This window comes from Littorina saxatilis, linkage group LG11 (genome assembly GCF_037325665.1).
Source record: "Littorina saxatilis isolate snail1 linkage group LG11, US_GU_Lsax_2.0, whole genome shotgun sequence".
Classification (NCBI taxonomy): domain Eukaryota; kingdom Metazoa; phylum Mollusca; class Gastropoda; order Littorinimorpha; family Littorinidae; genus Littorina; species Littorina saxatilis.
In genome coordinates, this window is record NC_090255.1 from 16,564,050 (window position 1) to 16,582,099 (window position 18,050).

General features: G+C 42.0%; 2 protein-coding genes and 1 long non-coding RNA gene across 4 annotated transcripts in view; all 3 read left to right on the top strand.

Annotated features, from left to right (window-relative positions):
• Positions 1 to 1,085, top strand: part of LOC138979869 (pneumococcal serine-rich repeat protein-like) — a 72,046-nt gene extending 70,961 nt beyond the window's left edge. For both annotated transcript variants that reach the window (XM_070352625.1, XM_070352624.1), the window contains one exon: positions 412 to 1,085. In XM_070352625.1, coding sequence (XP_070208726.1) covers positions 412 to 588 — 177 coding nt within the window. In that variant the 3' untranslated portion in view covers positions 589 to 1,085. The remainder of the gene's footprint in view (positions 1 to 411) is intronic.
• A 104-nt stretch (positions 1,086 to 1,189) lies between these two features.
• On the top strand, positions 1,190 to 1,620 carry LOC138979870 (uncharacterized). Its single transcript, XR_011460162.1, has 2 exons — positions 1,190 to 1,357; positions 1,393 to 1,620. It is a non-coding gene; the product is annotated as an uncharacterized lncRNA (long non-coding RNA).
• Positions 1,621 to 6,342: 4,722 nt separating this feature from the next.
• On the top strand, positions 6,343 to 16,884 carry LOC138979871 (dnaJ homolog subfamily C member 27-like). The gene is made up of 7 exons (XM_070352626.1): positions 6,343 to 6,756; positions 8,141 to 8,223; positions 9,303 to 9,372; positions 11,188 to 11,352; positions 11,870 to 11,989; positions 12,577 to 12,737; positions 14,109 to 16,884. Exons 1-7 carry the CDS (start codon positions 6,676 to 6,678, stop codon positions 14,239 to 14,241), a joined length of 813 nt encoding a protein of 270 aa, XP_070208727.1. The 5' UTR covers positions 6,343 to 6,675; the 3' UTR covers positions 14,242 to 16,884.
• Positions 16,885 to 18,050: the final 1,166 nt, after the last annotated feature.

The following is an 18,050-nucleotide window of genomic DNA, read 5'->3' on the forward strand; positions in this document are numbered from 1 at the left end:
GTAATGGGATGTGACGCAGGCAAGTCGTGTATGCATTTGCTTTTGTTTTGTTTATTTGTTTCAGCATTCCATATTTTCAGAATATTTTAGCATATTTGTTAACCTCTGGGGAAGAAAAGGATAGGGTATTCCTGCCTCCTGCTGAAAATTTAAGGGGTACCCACTACAACTTGTGACTGAAATATCAGCTTGAGCAAAGGAATACAGAATGTTGTCAGAAAAGTGTCTATATTTATTGCTTCCAAAGAATCTTCACAAACTGTTGTTGACACAGCAATTGCACCTTATTCCTGAGAAAGGGGGGTACAATGTATATGTAACAAAGCCTATGTTGCTGTGTTCTCCCGATACTTTTCCTGACAGACGTGAGAGAAAAATAGTTAATGAATCTTTCTCCCTGTGTGTTGCCAGGTTCAACTAATGACCCAGAGACCGGCCATCAACACCATGTTGCCGACCGGTGCCGTCATGCCCGGCAACACCATGGTCTTCCCCATCCTTCGCAGCTCGCAGCCAGGCTCGTTGCCGGGGACGCAGAATGTGGTCCTAAACCGACCCATGCACTATCCTATGTGGAAACACTGCTGAAATGTTTGTGAACAAAATAAAGGGAGTGGGGGGGGGGGGGGGGGGGGTTTGCATGAATCCGAAGCGCTGAATCGGATTGGTTGAAATTGAGGACATGTATACATTTCTATGGTTTTTGTTTTATTTTGTACAATCTTTACATACATGTTATCAACATTCACGGTTAGCATTCATTTCTTCTCATCTCTTCATTGCATGTTAGAACTGAAGGAATTTGTCACCGCCTTTTTTACATTTCTTTTTATATATAGAAAACTGAGTTTGCTCGCATCGAGCTGGCGGATGAAAGTCCAGCGGGGTTTGGTGTGCTAATGTGCCGTTGGCGCATAATGTGAAAATGACACATAACAATTCTCCTCGGAGGGTGATACACCACACTGAGATTAGGTAACACTGCGCCACCCTGTGCACGGTTTACATCAAGGCACATACGCATGCACCACACACATGCATGCACACACACATGCACCACACACACACACACAGAGAAAAACAGACACATGCATGATCTGATAATGAAAATACACTGGCAAAATAAGGTTAGATGGCATAAGATTGCTTCATATACCTTCTCTGGGCAAAACAATTTTCCAGAGGATGGGGGGGGGGGGGGGGGGGGGGCTGACTTTTTGAGAATTTGGTTGATGGGGTCATATATATAGTCCACCTTTAAAAACAAACCTTGACAGAAGTTATGTTTGAAAATGTTTATGGTACTGATGAGTAAACTTCAGTAATCTGTTCTTTGATTCCTGGACTATCTTGTTAGGTTTTGAATGTGTTATAAGTGCAAAACTTTGTTAGGTTTTGAATGTGTTACAAGTGCAAAACGTCAAGCCAGGGAGAGATGATAACATGAATCAACAGAGTGAAATCAAACGTGGGATTGGAGATGCTATGTGTGTACAGTTAATATTTTTTTCACATTCAGTATTTTACAGTAAGTGTAAAGAGGCTGATAGTTTGAATTTTTGTATTATGATGGTTCTTGTACATTATTTTACATTTGCAGTTAAAACAGTCTGCTGTTAATATTTCGTCTCTTTGTGGTCTTTGCTGGCAGTGATTGTACTTGTGTGTGTGTGTGTGTGTGTGTATATGTATGTGTGTGTGTGTATATATGTGTGTGTGTGTGTATATGTGTGTGTGTGTGTATATGTGTGTGTGTGTGTATATGTGTGTGTGTGTATGTGTGTGTGTGTGTGTCTGTCAGAGAGAGAGAGAGATACGATCTTGGGGAAAAAAAGCTTTAACAAAAAATACACCAACCAAAACCATCAACAATCAAAATAAGCACCAACAGACATATATATATACTAGAGGAATACCCGGCGAAGCCGGGGTGAATCGCGAGACAGAGACAGACAGCGTGGCGGTTCATCACAATCACCTCCTGTCAAACGGGTTTGAGAAGTTTAGAGCTTATGCCCTATATTATCTGTTGTGGCTTCTCAAATGCCAGAACATACAGACAGACAAAAGCCGCTAGACCACATCACAAACAGAACTCTACAATACACAGGTTTTTGCCCACACACACACACACAAACACACACACACACAGAGAAGCCGTATATATATACTGTTCAAAAAAAGAAACGCATAGTTGCTACTTGCCAAATTTGTTTTATTTTTCGAAAAAATTAACAGAAAATCCAATATTTAGATTATTTGTTTGAAATTTGGTATGGACACAGTTGAATGCACACACAGTTCATTTGCATCTTCAAATCAATCAGTCAATCAATACGATTGGGTGCCGAGGCTGTCAAGTCAGTAGGGGGTGTGACTGCCTTGAGCAGCAACAACTGCCCGGCACCTTCTGGGCATGGACTGGATCAGATGCCGGATATCTTGCTGTGGGATGGTGTCCCACTCCTCCTGAAGTGCCTGCAATAGATCGCGGTGATTTGCCGGCGCTTCTTCTCGCCTGCGCACACGTCTGTCCAATTCATCCCAGAGGTGTTCTATCGGGTTCATGTCTGGCGACATGGATGGCCAGGGAAGCACCTGGACATGGTGGTCGGTGAGGAACTGGGTGGTGAGTCGTGCTGTGTGCGGGCGAGCGTTGTCCTGCTGGAATATGGCATCCTGGTCAGCCAGAAGAGGAAGGGCGTGTGGGCGCAGAATTTCCTCCACGTATCGCTGGGCAGTTATGCGCCCTTGGACGTGCACCAGGGTGCTCCTTCCAGCGGTATTGATCGCCCCCCACACCATGACGCCTCCACCACCATGAACGGGTGCCTCATCCACACAGTTGGGCGCGTAACGTTCGTTTACTCTCCGGTAGACCCTCCTCCGACCATCATGTCGCTGGAGCAGGAAGTAGGACTCGTCGCTGAACCACACGTGTCTCCAGTGATTCCGGACGGTCCAGCGAAGGTGCTGGTTGCCCCACTGCACTCGGTTCTGGCGATGGCGGCGGGTGAGGACAGCTCCTCTGTGAGGTCTGCGAGCTCTCAAACCAGCTTCATGCAGGCGGTTCCGCACGGTCTGGTCCGATAATCGGTGTGGCCCGGGGAGAGCCTGGACAGAAGATGAGGCCGACAGGAAACGATTCCGGAGGTGGCGGAGCCGTATGAAGCGGTCGTGAGCAGCAGTTGTCGCCCTTGGTCTTCCCGCTCGTGGCAAGTCAGCAACGGAGCCAGTGGCTTGAAACCTGACCCACAGTCTACTGATGGTGCTCTGGGACACGTGGAAGTGCCTGGCGATTGCACTTTGACTTTGGCCTGCTTGTAAACGACCCAATGCAATTTGGCGGTCTTCTCTGCTCAATCGGGCCATCTTTCGTCGCTGAATTGTCGTCTGATTTCTTTGTGGCGAACAATCCGCTTTTATGGGTTTTGGAAGACATGGTGAGAGCTCAATATTCCCTGAGTTTCACGAGATTACACTGAAGCATGACGAGTGGTCATGCCAAATGAGCAATTTTGACATTGTAGCCACTGATAACGCATGCGTCACGTGCAGAGCTCACTTGTGGCAATGGACGAAAGGTCGACGACCAGATAAACATTTTCTGCAGTTTGGTGGATATCCTTGTAGCCATATAACTAAATTAACCAAATAAACCGGCCCCCGTAGAGCAGTGGTTAGCGCATCGGGCTGCGGGCCGGGAGGTCGTGGGTTCGAATCCCATCAGAGTCATGTGGGTTTTTCGGGCTACGGTCGGCTCCTACCCAGAGTGGAAGTGCTATGGTTCCTATGGGAAGGCTGGGATCACACAGCCGAGTGTCATTCACTTAACGAATGCGACTTTGAGGGTGCTCAGGTTCTGTATACCTGACCAACACCGCAGGTGCGGCAGTTCTCGGGCCTGGTTGACGCCAGGATATATTATGACAGTAAGCGTAGAGTGCTGCCCTGTCACGTAGTCTCAAACCAAAATTGGAAATCCAAAGCATCATTATCATCATCCTCATCTCATTAATCATCCAAAATATAAATTGTCCTTGCTCTTATGGCCCTTCATTCCCGGAGCTCTCATGGTGACCTTGGTCTCAGTGTTCCTGTTCCTTCCTTCCCTGAATAGTAGTTCTGCTGTCAGTCTTCAACGTGTGACGTTCTGGGGGGTCGACGGAGGGACGTGGTGGCGGTCTGCTCTCTGGAGGGGACGCTCACTCAGTCTGGTCCGCGACTTAAAGTCAATGTCGTTTGTAGGGGGCATAGTAGGTAGTGGGCTGCGTCCGTTAGCTCGGGACAGACCCACTACTGAACACCGTCGAAGTGACTCAGCAGAAGTGCAGTGTCATCTTCCGAGGGTAGCCTACTGCAGCGACCCGACATCCCCCCCTGGAGCGTCTGTAAAATCGACGAGTCTGGCAGAGGTGGTTGGAGCAGCGAGTGCAGGGACGGGGCGGTGTGAGAGCACAACGGGACAAGGGAACAAGTGTAAAGACGAAAAAAAAAAAAAAAAAAAAAAAAATTAACCAAATATTACAAGCTATGCGTTTCTTTTTTTGAACAGTATATATGTATATCTATATCTATAAATATATAGAGATAGGTGACAGTGTATTTTTCGCGTGGCTATAAATTGATTCGACCTTTTCACTTTGACAGTAAGAACAACTTACGGGTGCAAGGGAAGCGTTCTGGACAGCGCAGTGACATTCTAAAAATAGTAACTTAGAAACGGGAATATGGATTGAAGCCACACGAAGGCGCAAAACACTGGAGAAGATAAGGAAGAGTTACTGGGAATGGTGAATTCGCCGGGGTGAATCGCGAGACAGAGACAGACAGCGTGGCGGTTCACCACAATCACCTTTGAAGGCGAAGTCCTGTCAAACGGGTTTGAGATTTTTAGAGCTTATTTCTTAGCCCTATATTATCTGTTGTGGCTTCTCAAATGCCAGAACATACAGACAGACAAAAGCCGCTAGACCACATCACAAACAGAACTCTACAATACACAGGTTTTTGCCCACACACACACACAAACACACACACACACACACAGAGAAGCCGTATATATATATATGTATATCTATATCTATAAATATATAGAGATAGGTGACAGTGTATTTTTCGCGTGGCTATAAATTGATTCGATCTTTTCACTTTGACAGTAAGAACAACTTGAGATTTTTAGAGCTTATTTCTTAGCCCTATATTATCTGTTGTGGCTTCTCAAATGCCAGAACATACAGACAGACAAAAGCCGCTAGACCACATCACAAACAGAACTCTACAATACACAGGTTTTTGCCCACACACACACACAAACACACAGAGAAGCCGTATATATATATGTATATCTATATCTATAAATATATAGAGATAGGTGAGAGTGTATTTTTCGCGTGGCTATAAATTGATTCGACCTTTTCACTTTGACAGTAAGAACAACTTACGGGTGCAAGGGAAGCGTTCTGGACAGCGCAGTGACATTCTAAAAATAGTAACTTAGAAACGGGAATATGGATTGAAGCCACACGAAGGAAGGGAGATAAACGCAACACACTGGAGAAGATAAGGAAGAGTTACTTGTAATGGTGAAATGAACACAAAAACCAAAATCGGTTCAGCGCTGCGCGCTGAGAGCACGTGTTGAAATATCTCATCGATGATATTGTGTCCGGGGTGTAGCTGAATACGGTGTCCAAATTTGAAAAAGATCCACCGAGAACTTTGGCGTTGTGATGTGGTGTAGCGGCTTTGGTGTGTCGGTATGGGGGCCCGGGTAGCTGAGGTGGAACCAAAATCGGTTCAGCGCTGCGCGCTGAGAGCACGTGTTGAAAATTCTCATCGACCAGGTTGTGTCCGGGGTCTACCTGAATATGCCCACCAAATTTGAAGCAGATCCATCGAGAACTTTGGCCGTGCATCGCGAACACACACACACACACACACACACACACACAGACACAAGTCGTATATATACATACACCCTGCATCCAAGCAAACAAAAATGCAAATAGTCCAAGAAAATGCCATGAAAAACGACTTTCTTCCTTCCAGCTTGTAACCCATCTTACTACAAGTGTAAATACATACAATTCTGAATAAAAGCGGGCAGTTCAAGTTTTAAGTCGCAAAGTATTCCTACTTCGTCCAACATTGGTTTGTGAACACTCCTGTCAATACGAAAAAACACAACTTCTACCTAACCCCACCGCCACACACTTTACCTGCATCTCCCCCTTCTACAGTTTTAGATTAGCCTGCTGGATTCAATCAAGGGAGATAATTCCCACGGAATGTTGGGTGGAATATCAACCAATCAAAATATTGAAAGTCCTTCGGCGTGAACCCAATGTTTAGTGCGTGCCCCGACAACTGACTGAAGAATGTCGTCTGTTGTGACACATTTTTTACTTTTGGATGATGCTAGGAACAAATCGAATTGAGGTTTATGATAGTACAACATACATTCGTCTTAGTCCATGTGATTGTAAGGCGTCGAAGGTAATTTAGAGGTCACAGGGTGGTTTTCTTCTCCATAAACATGTTATGATAAAAAAGAAACAGAGAAAACTATGCCGTTTTGGTGGCCGATGCAACTAAGAATGTGGAGACATTCTCTTTTCTGTAGGTTCGGCTGATTATGTTAGAGACTGTGCGTTAACTGGACTGTGAAGTGACATGGAGAAAAACAGATCGGCCAAAATGAGGAGACCTCTGAGAGTGAAGATCATCAGCATGGGGAATGCAGAATCGGGAAAGGTGAGTTAATGTGTTACCCGTTATTCAGATCGACTTTGTTTTGGATCAGAGTTTTCTTTCACACGAGGTTATGTTGATTGTCTAACGAAGCCGTCAGTCTGAATTAGACATCAACTAATCAAGTGAGGAAGAAAACTCGGTCCCAAAACAAAGCTATTAATATATATATATAGTAGAACGATGAAGCTCAAACAGAATTAAAGGCGTTAATATATATATCATTATATATATGCCTCACACTCACAGCTTCAACAATACAATTAGGAACGAACAAAAACGTTATCAATATCAGACTGTCACTGTGACTGTGTCACTGTGACTGCAGAATATTTGATGACTGCGAGGTTGTTATGCATTTACAATGTTTGTGATATATTTAATCCTGAAGAGGGAAAGTATGCAGCATTTACGTCTTTGATAAAGATAAAATTCAACTACAAACTTATATAGTACTAGGCATACCTAGGCTTTGCTTCGTCTGATTATCCTTCTCTCTCTTTCTCTCTCTCTCTCTCTCTCTCTCTCTCTCTCTCTCTCTCTCTCTCTCTCTCTCTCTCTCTCTCTCTCTCTCTCTTCTCAACCCACTCTTCTCCCAAACATGCGCCTAACCCTCAACTGTCTGAGTCTCTCACTGTCCCATTATCTACCACTTGTCCCTGAACACTTAGAACTTGATCCTTAGTGGGAAAGCAAAATGTAAAGAAAGAGGTATAGTAATACTAATAGTGTACACAGGGAATTAGCAACTCATAGACCCAAAATAACATTTGTCAAGTGTTTATGCTAAGTGGATACACAGTTGAGCACAAGCATATATATATATATATTATATGTCGTGCCAAAATCACGGAATTGCCGAATTCGCGAAATCGGCAGCGTTTTGCCGAAAATGCGTAAAGGCTCCCAAAAGTTGTCCATTTCGCAAAAGTGACAAACAGTCTGTAACTTTTTTGTCACCAGAACATTACATTAACATTACGTTACCTCCCTATTTTGGTTTTTATGGTCTGTGTCGAGCATAACTCTGGTAATGCACGAAAACTACACTTTTTGCCACAACTTGCCATAACTTATCGATTATTGCAACATTTATCCATTCGAGTATCTAGATATCCTAGGCATTTGAGAACTTTAAAGCCAAAACCGGGCTGCCGATTTTGCAAAATGGGCACATTTTACAAGCCTTTACGCGTTTTCGGCAAAACGCTGCCGATTTCGCGTAATGGGCAGTGTTTTGCCGATTACGTGAAATGGGCAAAAATGTTGCCGATTTCGCGAATTCGGCAATTACGTGAATTCGGTACGACTTATACATGTATATATCATATTTGATTTTGATAAAAATGCAAGTGCGGTGTAAAAAAAATGTCTATTTTATTTTCAGAGCTGCATTATTAAGCGATACTGTGAAAAGCGGTTCGTGAGCAAGTACCTTGCAACCATTGGCATTGACTATGGAGTGACAAAGTGAGTATTTTGGCTGATAAATTTAGAATTCAATTTGGCTGATCGCAGTTGAGTTTTTGTTGCATTTATTTCTCAACTGAGTGTAAAAGCTTAGCTTTTGATATATATATATATATATATATGACGTGAACTGCCGCTTCAGTAACTTGAGTATGGTTCTACCCTGCACAGGATGCAGAGTGCCACTTGGTTAGATTAACAGATAATTCTTTACATCCTCACAAGACGGGTGTAATGCCCCTTGGATAAAACGCCAGCCTCCTGTGGGGAAGGTCGAGTGCTCAAATCCTGGCCATGCCTGGTGGGTGAAGGGTGGAGTTATCCCATCTCCCAGGTCAACTTATGTGCAGACCTGCTAGTGCCTTAATTATCCCCCTTTGTTTGTACATGCACGCAAGAACAAGACCAAGACTTGGTACTCACAGAAAAAATCCTGTTATCGATGACAAAGTTTGGTGGGTTATAGAAACACAAAAATACCAAGTATGCATTCTCTGAAATCAACGTATGGCTGCCTAACTGGCGGCGTTAAAATGGTCATATTATATGTACAAGTAAAATCACAGATAAAGTAAGAAATATTTGTGGTTACCATAGGTGCATATGTTATTTTTTCATTTCATTTTCATGACTTTTTTGTCCCATTGCTGGGAAATTTGGGGTGCTTCTTCCCAGTGGAAAGCTAGCAGCAACAGAGTAGACGCGCTAACCAGGTGTGTTGGCGTTTAGATATAATGAGCCACCTTCATGTATGGCAGAATGACCTAGGTATTGTACGTGCAACAGTGGTGACAATGGGGTGGGGCAAGAATACCATCTCATAGTCTACACATAAATGTGGCGCATGTCGGTCATGGCCCGGATTTAAACCTGGGACCAGCAGATAACAAGTCCTGTGCTTTACCAACTGAGCTAAGGGGCCTTGTAGTGTGCTGCATCATGATAGAAACACACACACACACACACACACACACACACACACACACACACACACACACTCACACTCACACACACACACACACACACACACACACACACACACACATTATTTTGTAATGAATTGATTGTTGTTGTTTCAGGGTGTCTGTAAAAGACAGAGATGTCAAGGTCAATATATTTGACATGGCTGGTCACCCAATATTTTATGAAGTGAGTAAAAATTAAAATGGTTCGGCATCATTTTTTTGATCATGCATGATCTTCTTGTCAAATGTTTGTCTTGTATGAATTTGCCTTATACAGACATCATGCATGGAAAAAATATTGTTTTGAACACTGACTAAAGGCACATTCCTCCCCATGAAAAGAACTTGGCTCATCATCTCAGATGTGACCAGGCTTTTACATGGGATAAGGCACACACAAAAAATAGTCTGTTTACAGTAACATCTATAGGCAAAAAAATAGGGTCGGTAGGTCGGGATGTTTTATTTTCATTTTTTATTTTTTTCTTCAAAAAAACATATTTTTAAGTTATTTTGCCAATAATCAAAGACTTTACTTCCCCCCCCCAAAATGCCCAAAAAAAGTCTAGGATCGCGCGAAAAAATAGGGTCGGTCGGGATACCGTAAACAGACTTTTTTTTTGTTTTTTTTGTGTGCCTAAGACCATCCCTCCACTTGGACACATACTCAAAATAAAGCAAGTTGCTTGATGGTCTTATCCCATACAAGCCTGGCCAGATCTCAGATGATGAGCTCAACTCATTTCACAGGAAGGAGTGTGCCTTTAACATTGCTGCAAATATCAAAACAAAACAAAAATAAGTCAGTTTGTGTTTGAAGAATAAGGATTTCTCTGTCTGAATCCAAGAATCAGACATTTTTGAGTCACTTGAGAAAAAGTGACTCTATGTAATCGGTCAGTGTTAGTCTGTCCGGCCGGCCGGCCGGCCGTCCGGCCAGCCGTCCGGCCGGCCGTCCGTAGACACCACCTTAACGTTGGACTTTTCTCGGAAACTATCAAAGCGATCGGGCTCATATTTTGTTTAGTCGTGACCTCCAATGACCTCTACACTTTAACGATGGTTTCGTTGACCTTTGACCTTTTTCAAGGTCACAGGTCAGCGTCAAAGGAAAAATTAGACATTTTATATCTTTTCTCGGAAACTATCAAAGCGATCGGGCTCATATTTTGTTTAGTCGTGACCTCCAATGACCTCTACACTTTAACGATGGTTTCGTTGACCTTTGACCTTTTTCAAGGTCACAGGTCAGCGTCAAAGGAAAAATTAGACATTTTATATCTTTGACAAAGTTCATCGGATGTGATTGAAACTTTGTAGGATTATTCTTTACATCAAAGTATTTACATCTGTAGCCTTTTACGAACGTTATCAGAAAAACAAGGGAGATAACTAGCCTTTTCTGTTCGGCAACACACAACTTAACGTTGGGCTTTTCTCGGAAACTATAAAAGTGACCGGGCTCAAATTTTATGTGAACGTGACTCATTGTGTTGTGAATAACAATTTCTTCCTGTCCATCTGATGCCTCATATAATATTCAGAACTGCGAAAGTGACTCGATCGAGCGTTTGCTCTTCTTGTTGAATAAAAATCTCAGTTCAGAAAGAATGAACTTTAGTGTTTCTGAATGTTAACCCTTAGGCTGGTTGTCGCGACATATGTCGCATTACTTTACGTATACTGTCACCTGGTTGTCACGACATATGTCGCGCTACTGGCTAAGTCTGTTTGGTCGGTTCTGATTACCTCCCATGGATGCGAAAACCTATATGACCGTTTTTCTTTATTTTTCTCTCTGTTCATTCACCAGTGGCTATGTAACATGTGTTACAGAATTGCACCAGTGTAAGGGTTAAGAGGGAAAAAATACATTTATCAAAAACAAATTTAACAAAAGTTTAAACAATGCTTTCTGTTAGTTGAATGTCAGTCTAGCTTGTATTGTATTATATAGATGTGCCATAATGCCCCTGAGTATTAAAGTTCTGTGTTTCAGGTACGCAATGAATTTTACCGTGACTCCCAGGGTGCTATACTGGTGTTTGACATCGGCAACCGCGTCAGCTTTGAGTCGCTCGACACGTGGGTGCAAGAAATGCGCAACGAATTTGGAGACAAGAGCGAATCTGACAACATGGTTGTCTGTGTCTGCGCTAATAAGGTGAGGACTGGAGCAACACTCTTTCATATTTTTCACTCAGCAGGAGATAATCCAATCATGAGTTTGTACAATCTGAAAATTAAAGTATGAATTACATGTGTGCCATTCTCCGGCATTATTTTCAGGGATTTCCATAAAGACATTGGTTTTTTGGGTTTTTTTTTAAATGAGAGCAACAGAATACTGTTTATCTTTACATGCACAATGTATCTTTCACCAGAGGGGGGCTACATTCAATTTACAAGGACCAAATGCTTCCAGTTTCTGGGGGGCCTTGCCCACAAACCCCCCCACCCCATGAGGGGCTCTGCTATTTATTTCCTTGAAACTCAGTCTTTCTTGAATGGATTGCCTGCATTCTGCACTGAAACAAAATTGTGACTGCTTTGGTGTTGTTGATAAGGAGCTTCTTTTCCTCAGTTGAATGTCAGTTTATTTTAGTTGGCGGTAGATCCTTTGAAAATAGCTTGAAGTAGTTACACAATGTGTACATGCAGGTTTCGTGATGATGTTTCAGATTGACAGCCGACCGCGAGCGGTTGACGAAGCAGAAGGTCGACTGTGGGCAGACTCCCATGGTTTCCATTACTTTGAAACTTCGGCACAAACAGGGGAGGGTGTGACTGAGATGTTTCAGGTATTGTGTGTGTGCTTACTTCCTACAATAAGTATCGGCCATTTTCATAAGTGCAGGTCTGGATTGAATATCTGAAGGTTTAAATACTGGTTTGATATCTTAGTGCAGATAATAAAGGGTAGATCTCTCCTCAATTGCATAGAGACCAAACTTTAATATTCAGTTCTAGGAGACCTTTCCTTCTCGCTATTTTGCATTGCCAGACTAGCTGACTTTCATTTTCTAAATGGCATAGGTGAGTAGTTGCTACTTTTATATGCAGTTATGATGAGATTCAACGCAAGCAGAATTTTTTTGGCAGACCTAAAATGAAAAGTGTTTTGGGGGTTACAAAAACTTAGAATAATTGCCGCAGATCAGAGAAGTGTCATAACAGAAGCCAGTACATGCTCCCTTTGCACTGATGAAAGCTGATATTAAGGAAATTTAAAAAACATGAGCTGATGAACTGTCAGTTTAGCATCAGTTGGTAGAGTTAGTAGTGTTAGTATTGTAGTTACAAGGATATAATTATAGTAATGCATCAATGAGCTGAGAAAATTGGCCGACATCTACTATCTGTTCACCTCTCTGTTCCCTGATTGCAGGCGTTGTTTGAGGGTGTGGTGACGACGGTGGAAAACGGCGGCAAGAAGGCGCCCTTCACCACGCAGCTAGGCTACACCAAGGAGCAGATTGAGGTTATACAGAGACTCAAAAACTCAAAGTCAGACTGCGAGCGTCTGGGTATCTCGCCAGGTGCCACAAAGTGAGTGAAAGCATGTCTTGATTATTCTGTGTGTGTCATTTAAAGGTTAGGCCTGAGGACTGTATTATTAGCACAAGATTGGCCTTTTGAGTAATTCACCACAAAATCAATGTCTTTTTCAGAATCATTGAATCAGTCTGATCAGCTGTCAGTTGTTGCTGTATATTTTTTATTGACTCAGCTGAGTAATCGGTGTCTTCGTAATGAGCCATGTCCGATGGTCTGTCCGTCTGTGGACAAAAACCATAACGTTCAGGTTATCTCAGATGCTTTTGAAGCTAGAGCTTTGAAACTTTGCATACTTCTAGGGTTTGATGATCTCCCGACATGACCCCAGTTTGGTTGACCCTTGACAAATTTTAGGGTCACAGCGGGGTCGTGTTTGATTCTTAAAAACTTAACGTTGAAGTTATATCAGATGTTTTTGAAGCTAGACCTTTGAAACTACGCACACTGCTAGGGTTTGATGGTATTATGACTTGTAGATTTCTCTGCTTGTCATCGTTGTTTGCTCAATCCTTTACAAGTCTGTGATACGTGAAGATGTCCTGATCTGATTTGAGCTGGTAACTTCCACAGCTTCCACCTTGAACATTCAGACGTTTCTAAATGCAGTGTGGTGGGCAGAAAAGTTCATAGACATGTTCACCAGCAAACCACTCTTTAAAAGTAAAGGTTTTAATGTGTGCATATGCACAAGCCTGAAGTCTGAATGTAGGAAATTTGATAGGCATGCAAGAACTTTCCAGACAATGGTTTGTGAACATTTGAATTTTCAAAGTCGCCTTTGGTTTGGTCACCCAGGTAAATTCAGACAGTGGATTAAAAACCCACATGCAACAGTGGTTTAAGCTGAACACAGAGCAAAGCCCCTTTTGAGACCTCAAAACATCTGAGAAAATCAGGTCTTAAAAAGGAGGTTGTCTTAAAATGGAAGTTAATTTATACAGGTCCATGAACAGATGAGACGAAAAACCGAGGTCCCTTCGTGTACACTACATTGGGGTGTGCACGTTAAAGATCCCACAATTGACAAAAGGGTCTTTCCTGGCAAAATTGTAAAGGCATAGATAAAAAATGTCCACCAAAATACCCGTGTGACTTGGAATAATAGGCCATGAAAAGTAGGATATGCGCCGAAATGGCTGCGATCTGCTGGTCGATGTGAATGCGTGATGTATTGTGTAAAAAATTCCATCTCACACGGCATAAATAGATCCCTGCGCCTTGAGTCCGAGTCTGGAGATACGCGCGCGATATAAGACTTGATAATAATAATAATAATAACAGAACATGTGAAAAAGCAAGGTCTTTAAAAGGGGGAGTCCTCTGTATCCTACTTGTAACAATCACTTGTTTACCTTGTTTCAGGGATGACATCAACAAGGCTTATCGTCGACTGGCAGTCCTGCTTCACCCAGACAAAAGTGTAGCTCCTGGCAGCGAGGAGGCATTCAAGATTTTAGTATCCGCACGTACCGCCCTTCTCAAACGATGCAGCTGATGTGAAAAAACTTCTATGTAGGTCACAATCTGGACTTCTTTGTCTCTGTCTTCTCGTGCCCTTCAAGTGACCTTGTGAATTGTCATGACCTTGGGATGACCTTGTGACTGATACAGCATTAAATAGTGGAGTGTATTTTTGTGTTTGCTCCCATCAAAATCTGCTGTGACTGCATGGAGATTGAATTTTGTAATTGTTTAAAGGTGGTGTTTCTGAAGCTGAATTTTGTGCGAATGATTGTGTGGTTTTTGAGGGCTGAATTGTATGCGTATGCTTGTGTTTTTCTGGGGGCTGAATACTGTTAGTGTGTGTGTGTGTGTGTGTGTGTGTGTGTGTGTGTGTGTGTGTGTGTGTGTGTGTGTGTAAGAGCTGAATTCTGTATGTATGATTGTTTTCTGTTTGTGTATGAAGGGCGATTTATGTGAATGATGAGGTATGATCTTCTTTCTTTAGATGTGCGATATTATTTTGAACACTGAAGTTCGGGGTTGAATGCGGTGCTGGAGTTTTTGTTGTTAACCCTTTATGCATACTTTCTTGCCCCCCCCCCCCCCCCCCCCCCCCCTATTTTGTTGTTGTTGAACAAACAACAGATACGCATTCGTTAAATCTGGAGCAGTTCAGGTACTTTCAAGAATATTAGCCTGCTCGGTCTTGCGATGATCCCACATAGTCCTGCTATACTTAGACAAGTATATGTGTAGGGTACTAACATACATAACGGATTGCGTATTTATCTTGTGCTCTTGCAACAACAACCACCCCTGGGGTTTACCTGGTAGGTATTCCACTGTACTAGAATCTGTGATAGCAGCATTTGGAACGTTGATTTAAAATCTGTTTCATCATATTGCTTATGTAGTTAATCAGGGAGGGGGGAATCCTCCTTATGTAGTTAATCAGGGAGGGGGGAATCCTCCTTTTGAACTGCATTGTATGATCTTTTTATTCTGTTCTTTTGAATGTATGCCACTGGATTTCTACAATGCAGTGTGTGATGTGTTCCATTAATGCCCTTTAAAAGTCAAAGCATGCTGGTTGAAGCAGTTTTCCGTTCAGATTTTTATGAAGGGGCAACACTTGCTGAACTAGGACCGGCATTTGTCCGAGTAGTGTCTGGGTACCTTACATTCCTTCCGATGTTAACGATCTTGTGCACAATCACAAACAGGTCTAGGGTTTTGTCAGAGATAAGAGCATGTTTCCATTCAGAAACACACTGAAAATCAACAGCTTGGCTGCGTTTCGTGCAGAGTGGAAAGCTATTGCTGAAATAATGAGAATGACACTGGTGTTACCGAGTTCAAAAATGAAATGCCCGCAGTGCAGAAAGAACGGCCAGGCTGCTGAAGGTTGCTACAGGTCCAAGGGGAAGGAGGCTCTTATTCCGTGTCAAGAACACACCATTGTGTGATTCAGTGCTGCTCTGCATCATCCTTTTCAAAACAAGGAAGGTATCAACCACAGGCATGAAAATTCTCCGTATTTTCCGTATTTTCCGTATTTTTGAAAAAAATAAACCGTATTTTTTTTTATTTTCCCGGGTTTTTTTTTTGTTTTTTTTCCTAGTCATAGTTATAGTAAAATAGTTTTGGGGCTATGTTTGAATCCAATTTTAAGGCTCAGATAGCCCCAGATTGCACCAAATTGCACCCTTGAAAAATTTTTTTTCCGGGGGTGCATGCCCCCGGACCCCCCTAGAAGTCTTGGCGCTTCGCGCTTGCGAAACTTGGTGCTACGCGCCTTCGAATTTGGTTTTCAGTATTTTATTTTTTTTCAGTTTTCATGCCTGCAACCAGACATGTTTACTAATCAAAAGTCTTGTCTTTGCTGAGTGGCTTGTCAAGGATTTGAAAAAGTATGTATATGGAGTGCTGCATTAAGCTCAGATCATAGCTGATACATTTTAAAGAAATATTGAGTCGTATGACAGGGATACATTGTGTGGCTTCGGCAGTTGGCATCCACCAAAACTTTTTTCAAATTGCAGACCACTTTGCTATCATTCAGCAGATTTACCAGACTTTTTCTGCGGTGGGGGAAAATACTGGCTCTTTAATGACCGTTTTCTTTTGAATTGGCTGAAGGAAATCCCAGCAACATGTTTGTGTGATTTGTATTTCACTGTCTGTATGCGCGTTTTACTCCGTCCAAGTCTGTTAGGAGTTGTTGTCCAGAGATTTTTTGTTTTGTTTGTTTGTTTGTTTTTTGAATGGATAACTTTGTCCATTTTCTTTGTGGATGATATTCTGTATTGATTTATGCAACCGTCCATTTCAATTTGTTGTTGATAACATCTTGCATAATTTATGCATGTGTGTGATACTTTTACATAAATCCGTCCAGTTGACAGTTTTGTGGTGCCTAAGGCTAAGCATTTCTTCTTAATGGTCAAATTTTCAGACAAAAATAAGGTTATTGCATTTTACAGGTAACGGTCTGTATTTACAGTGTATGTGACTTTTTTGAGTGTGAATGATTGTTTTTGGTTCTGTGTGTATGTCTTATATTGTGAATTAAGGCGGTTATATTGTTAAAAAAAAAAAAAAAAAGCATACATCCTCACCTCACAGAAAACCAAACAAAAGTGATCCTTACTAAGAGATAATTTTTTTTTTGAATCTAATTTTAGAACCCCCCCCCCCCCCCCCAAAAAAAAAAACCACACAAAAAAAGGTTATCTTTTCTAGAAAATAGGATAGTAGTCTTTGGAACAGATCAGCCTGGACTGTTCAGTATTTATGGTGATAATATTTTCCTCATGAAAAACAAAGAACCATGTCAGACCCAACCAAAGGGCGTATCTGCTGACTGTTATTAATGTTGTGTGCATAGAATTGTCCACTGCTTGTGTAATACTCTGGAATACTGAATGTTTCAAATACAATAGTGATTTTTGAAAATCTACTTTAAAGCATTGCCTTTGTGTGATTTTGTCAAATCTAAATTTAGCATTTCCCCTCTTCTTGTTGCCATTAAAGGTACTGAACTTGTCAAATCCAGGTGCACGGAGCCCCTGGGGCTTTTAGTCATACCTCAGGCAGCTATCCGTTAGAAGAACTACCAAGTTTCATTGACTTGCACCCGAAGAGTCAAGAACTGCGATTTTTTTACGAATTAATTTCGTACTCAGACCCGGCTGGTCTTGACCTATTTTTGGATCTAAATTTAGATTAGGTAGATCATCACATCATGCACAAAAAGACACGTCACTAGCAAACTATGTCAGACGTCATCATGAGTTTGTGTAAAACAAAATGGAGGCCGGAATCACTCAAGTTGAATCGAACTCCGATCAAACACCAACGTAATAACTACATGTAGGTTAATTTATGCACTCGCGTGAACAAGAAACTGTCGAGCTTCACAGATGTCGTCGTTGGGTAGTTTTGGGTTTGTTTTACTACCATAGGAGGATTTTTGAACTGTAAATGCACTCAGCTGCAACAAAAACGGAAAACGAGGGCTGTGAGCTGCACTGTGCCTTTAAATACCTGAGTATTTCTTTGTTTAGTTGACAATTGCATTTGCAATGACCCCCTTTTTTTGGTTCATCTTCATTTTTATCTGAATGAATGGAGAAGAGGGTAACAAAACAGCCATGAAGAAAAGTTTTGGGGAAAATGGTCAGTCCATAGTTTTAATTGTTATTGTGCATTTCCTTATAACAGTTTAGGTGCTGTCAGGTTGAGTTCAAGATAATTAAATGTTTAACACACTTGGTTTTTTTTTAACCTGCGAATTGTTTTTGACTTACAAGATTTCTGTGGTTGGAAAATCATATCAAATGATTTTAGTGGTGGTCTCCT

Excerpts from the sequence above, each read along its gene's own strand:
- LOC138979871 (XM_070352626.1), top strand. The coding sequence starts at position 6,676 with ATGGAGAAAAACAGATCGGCCAAAATGAGGAGACCTCTGAGAGTGAAG. Across the intron at positions 9,373-11,187 it reads GTCACCCAATATTTTATGAA|GTACGCAATGAATTTTACCG; the intron begins GTGAGTAAAAAT and ends TCTGTGTTTCAG. Across the intron at positions 11,990-12,576 it reads GTGTGACTGAGATGTTTCAG|GCGTTGTTTGAGGGTGTGGT; the intron begins GTATTGTGTGTG and ends CCCTGATTGCAG.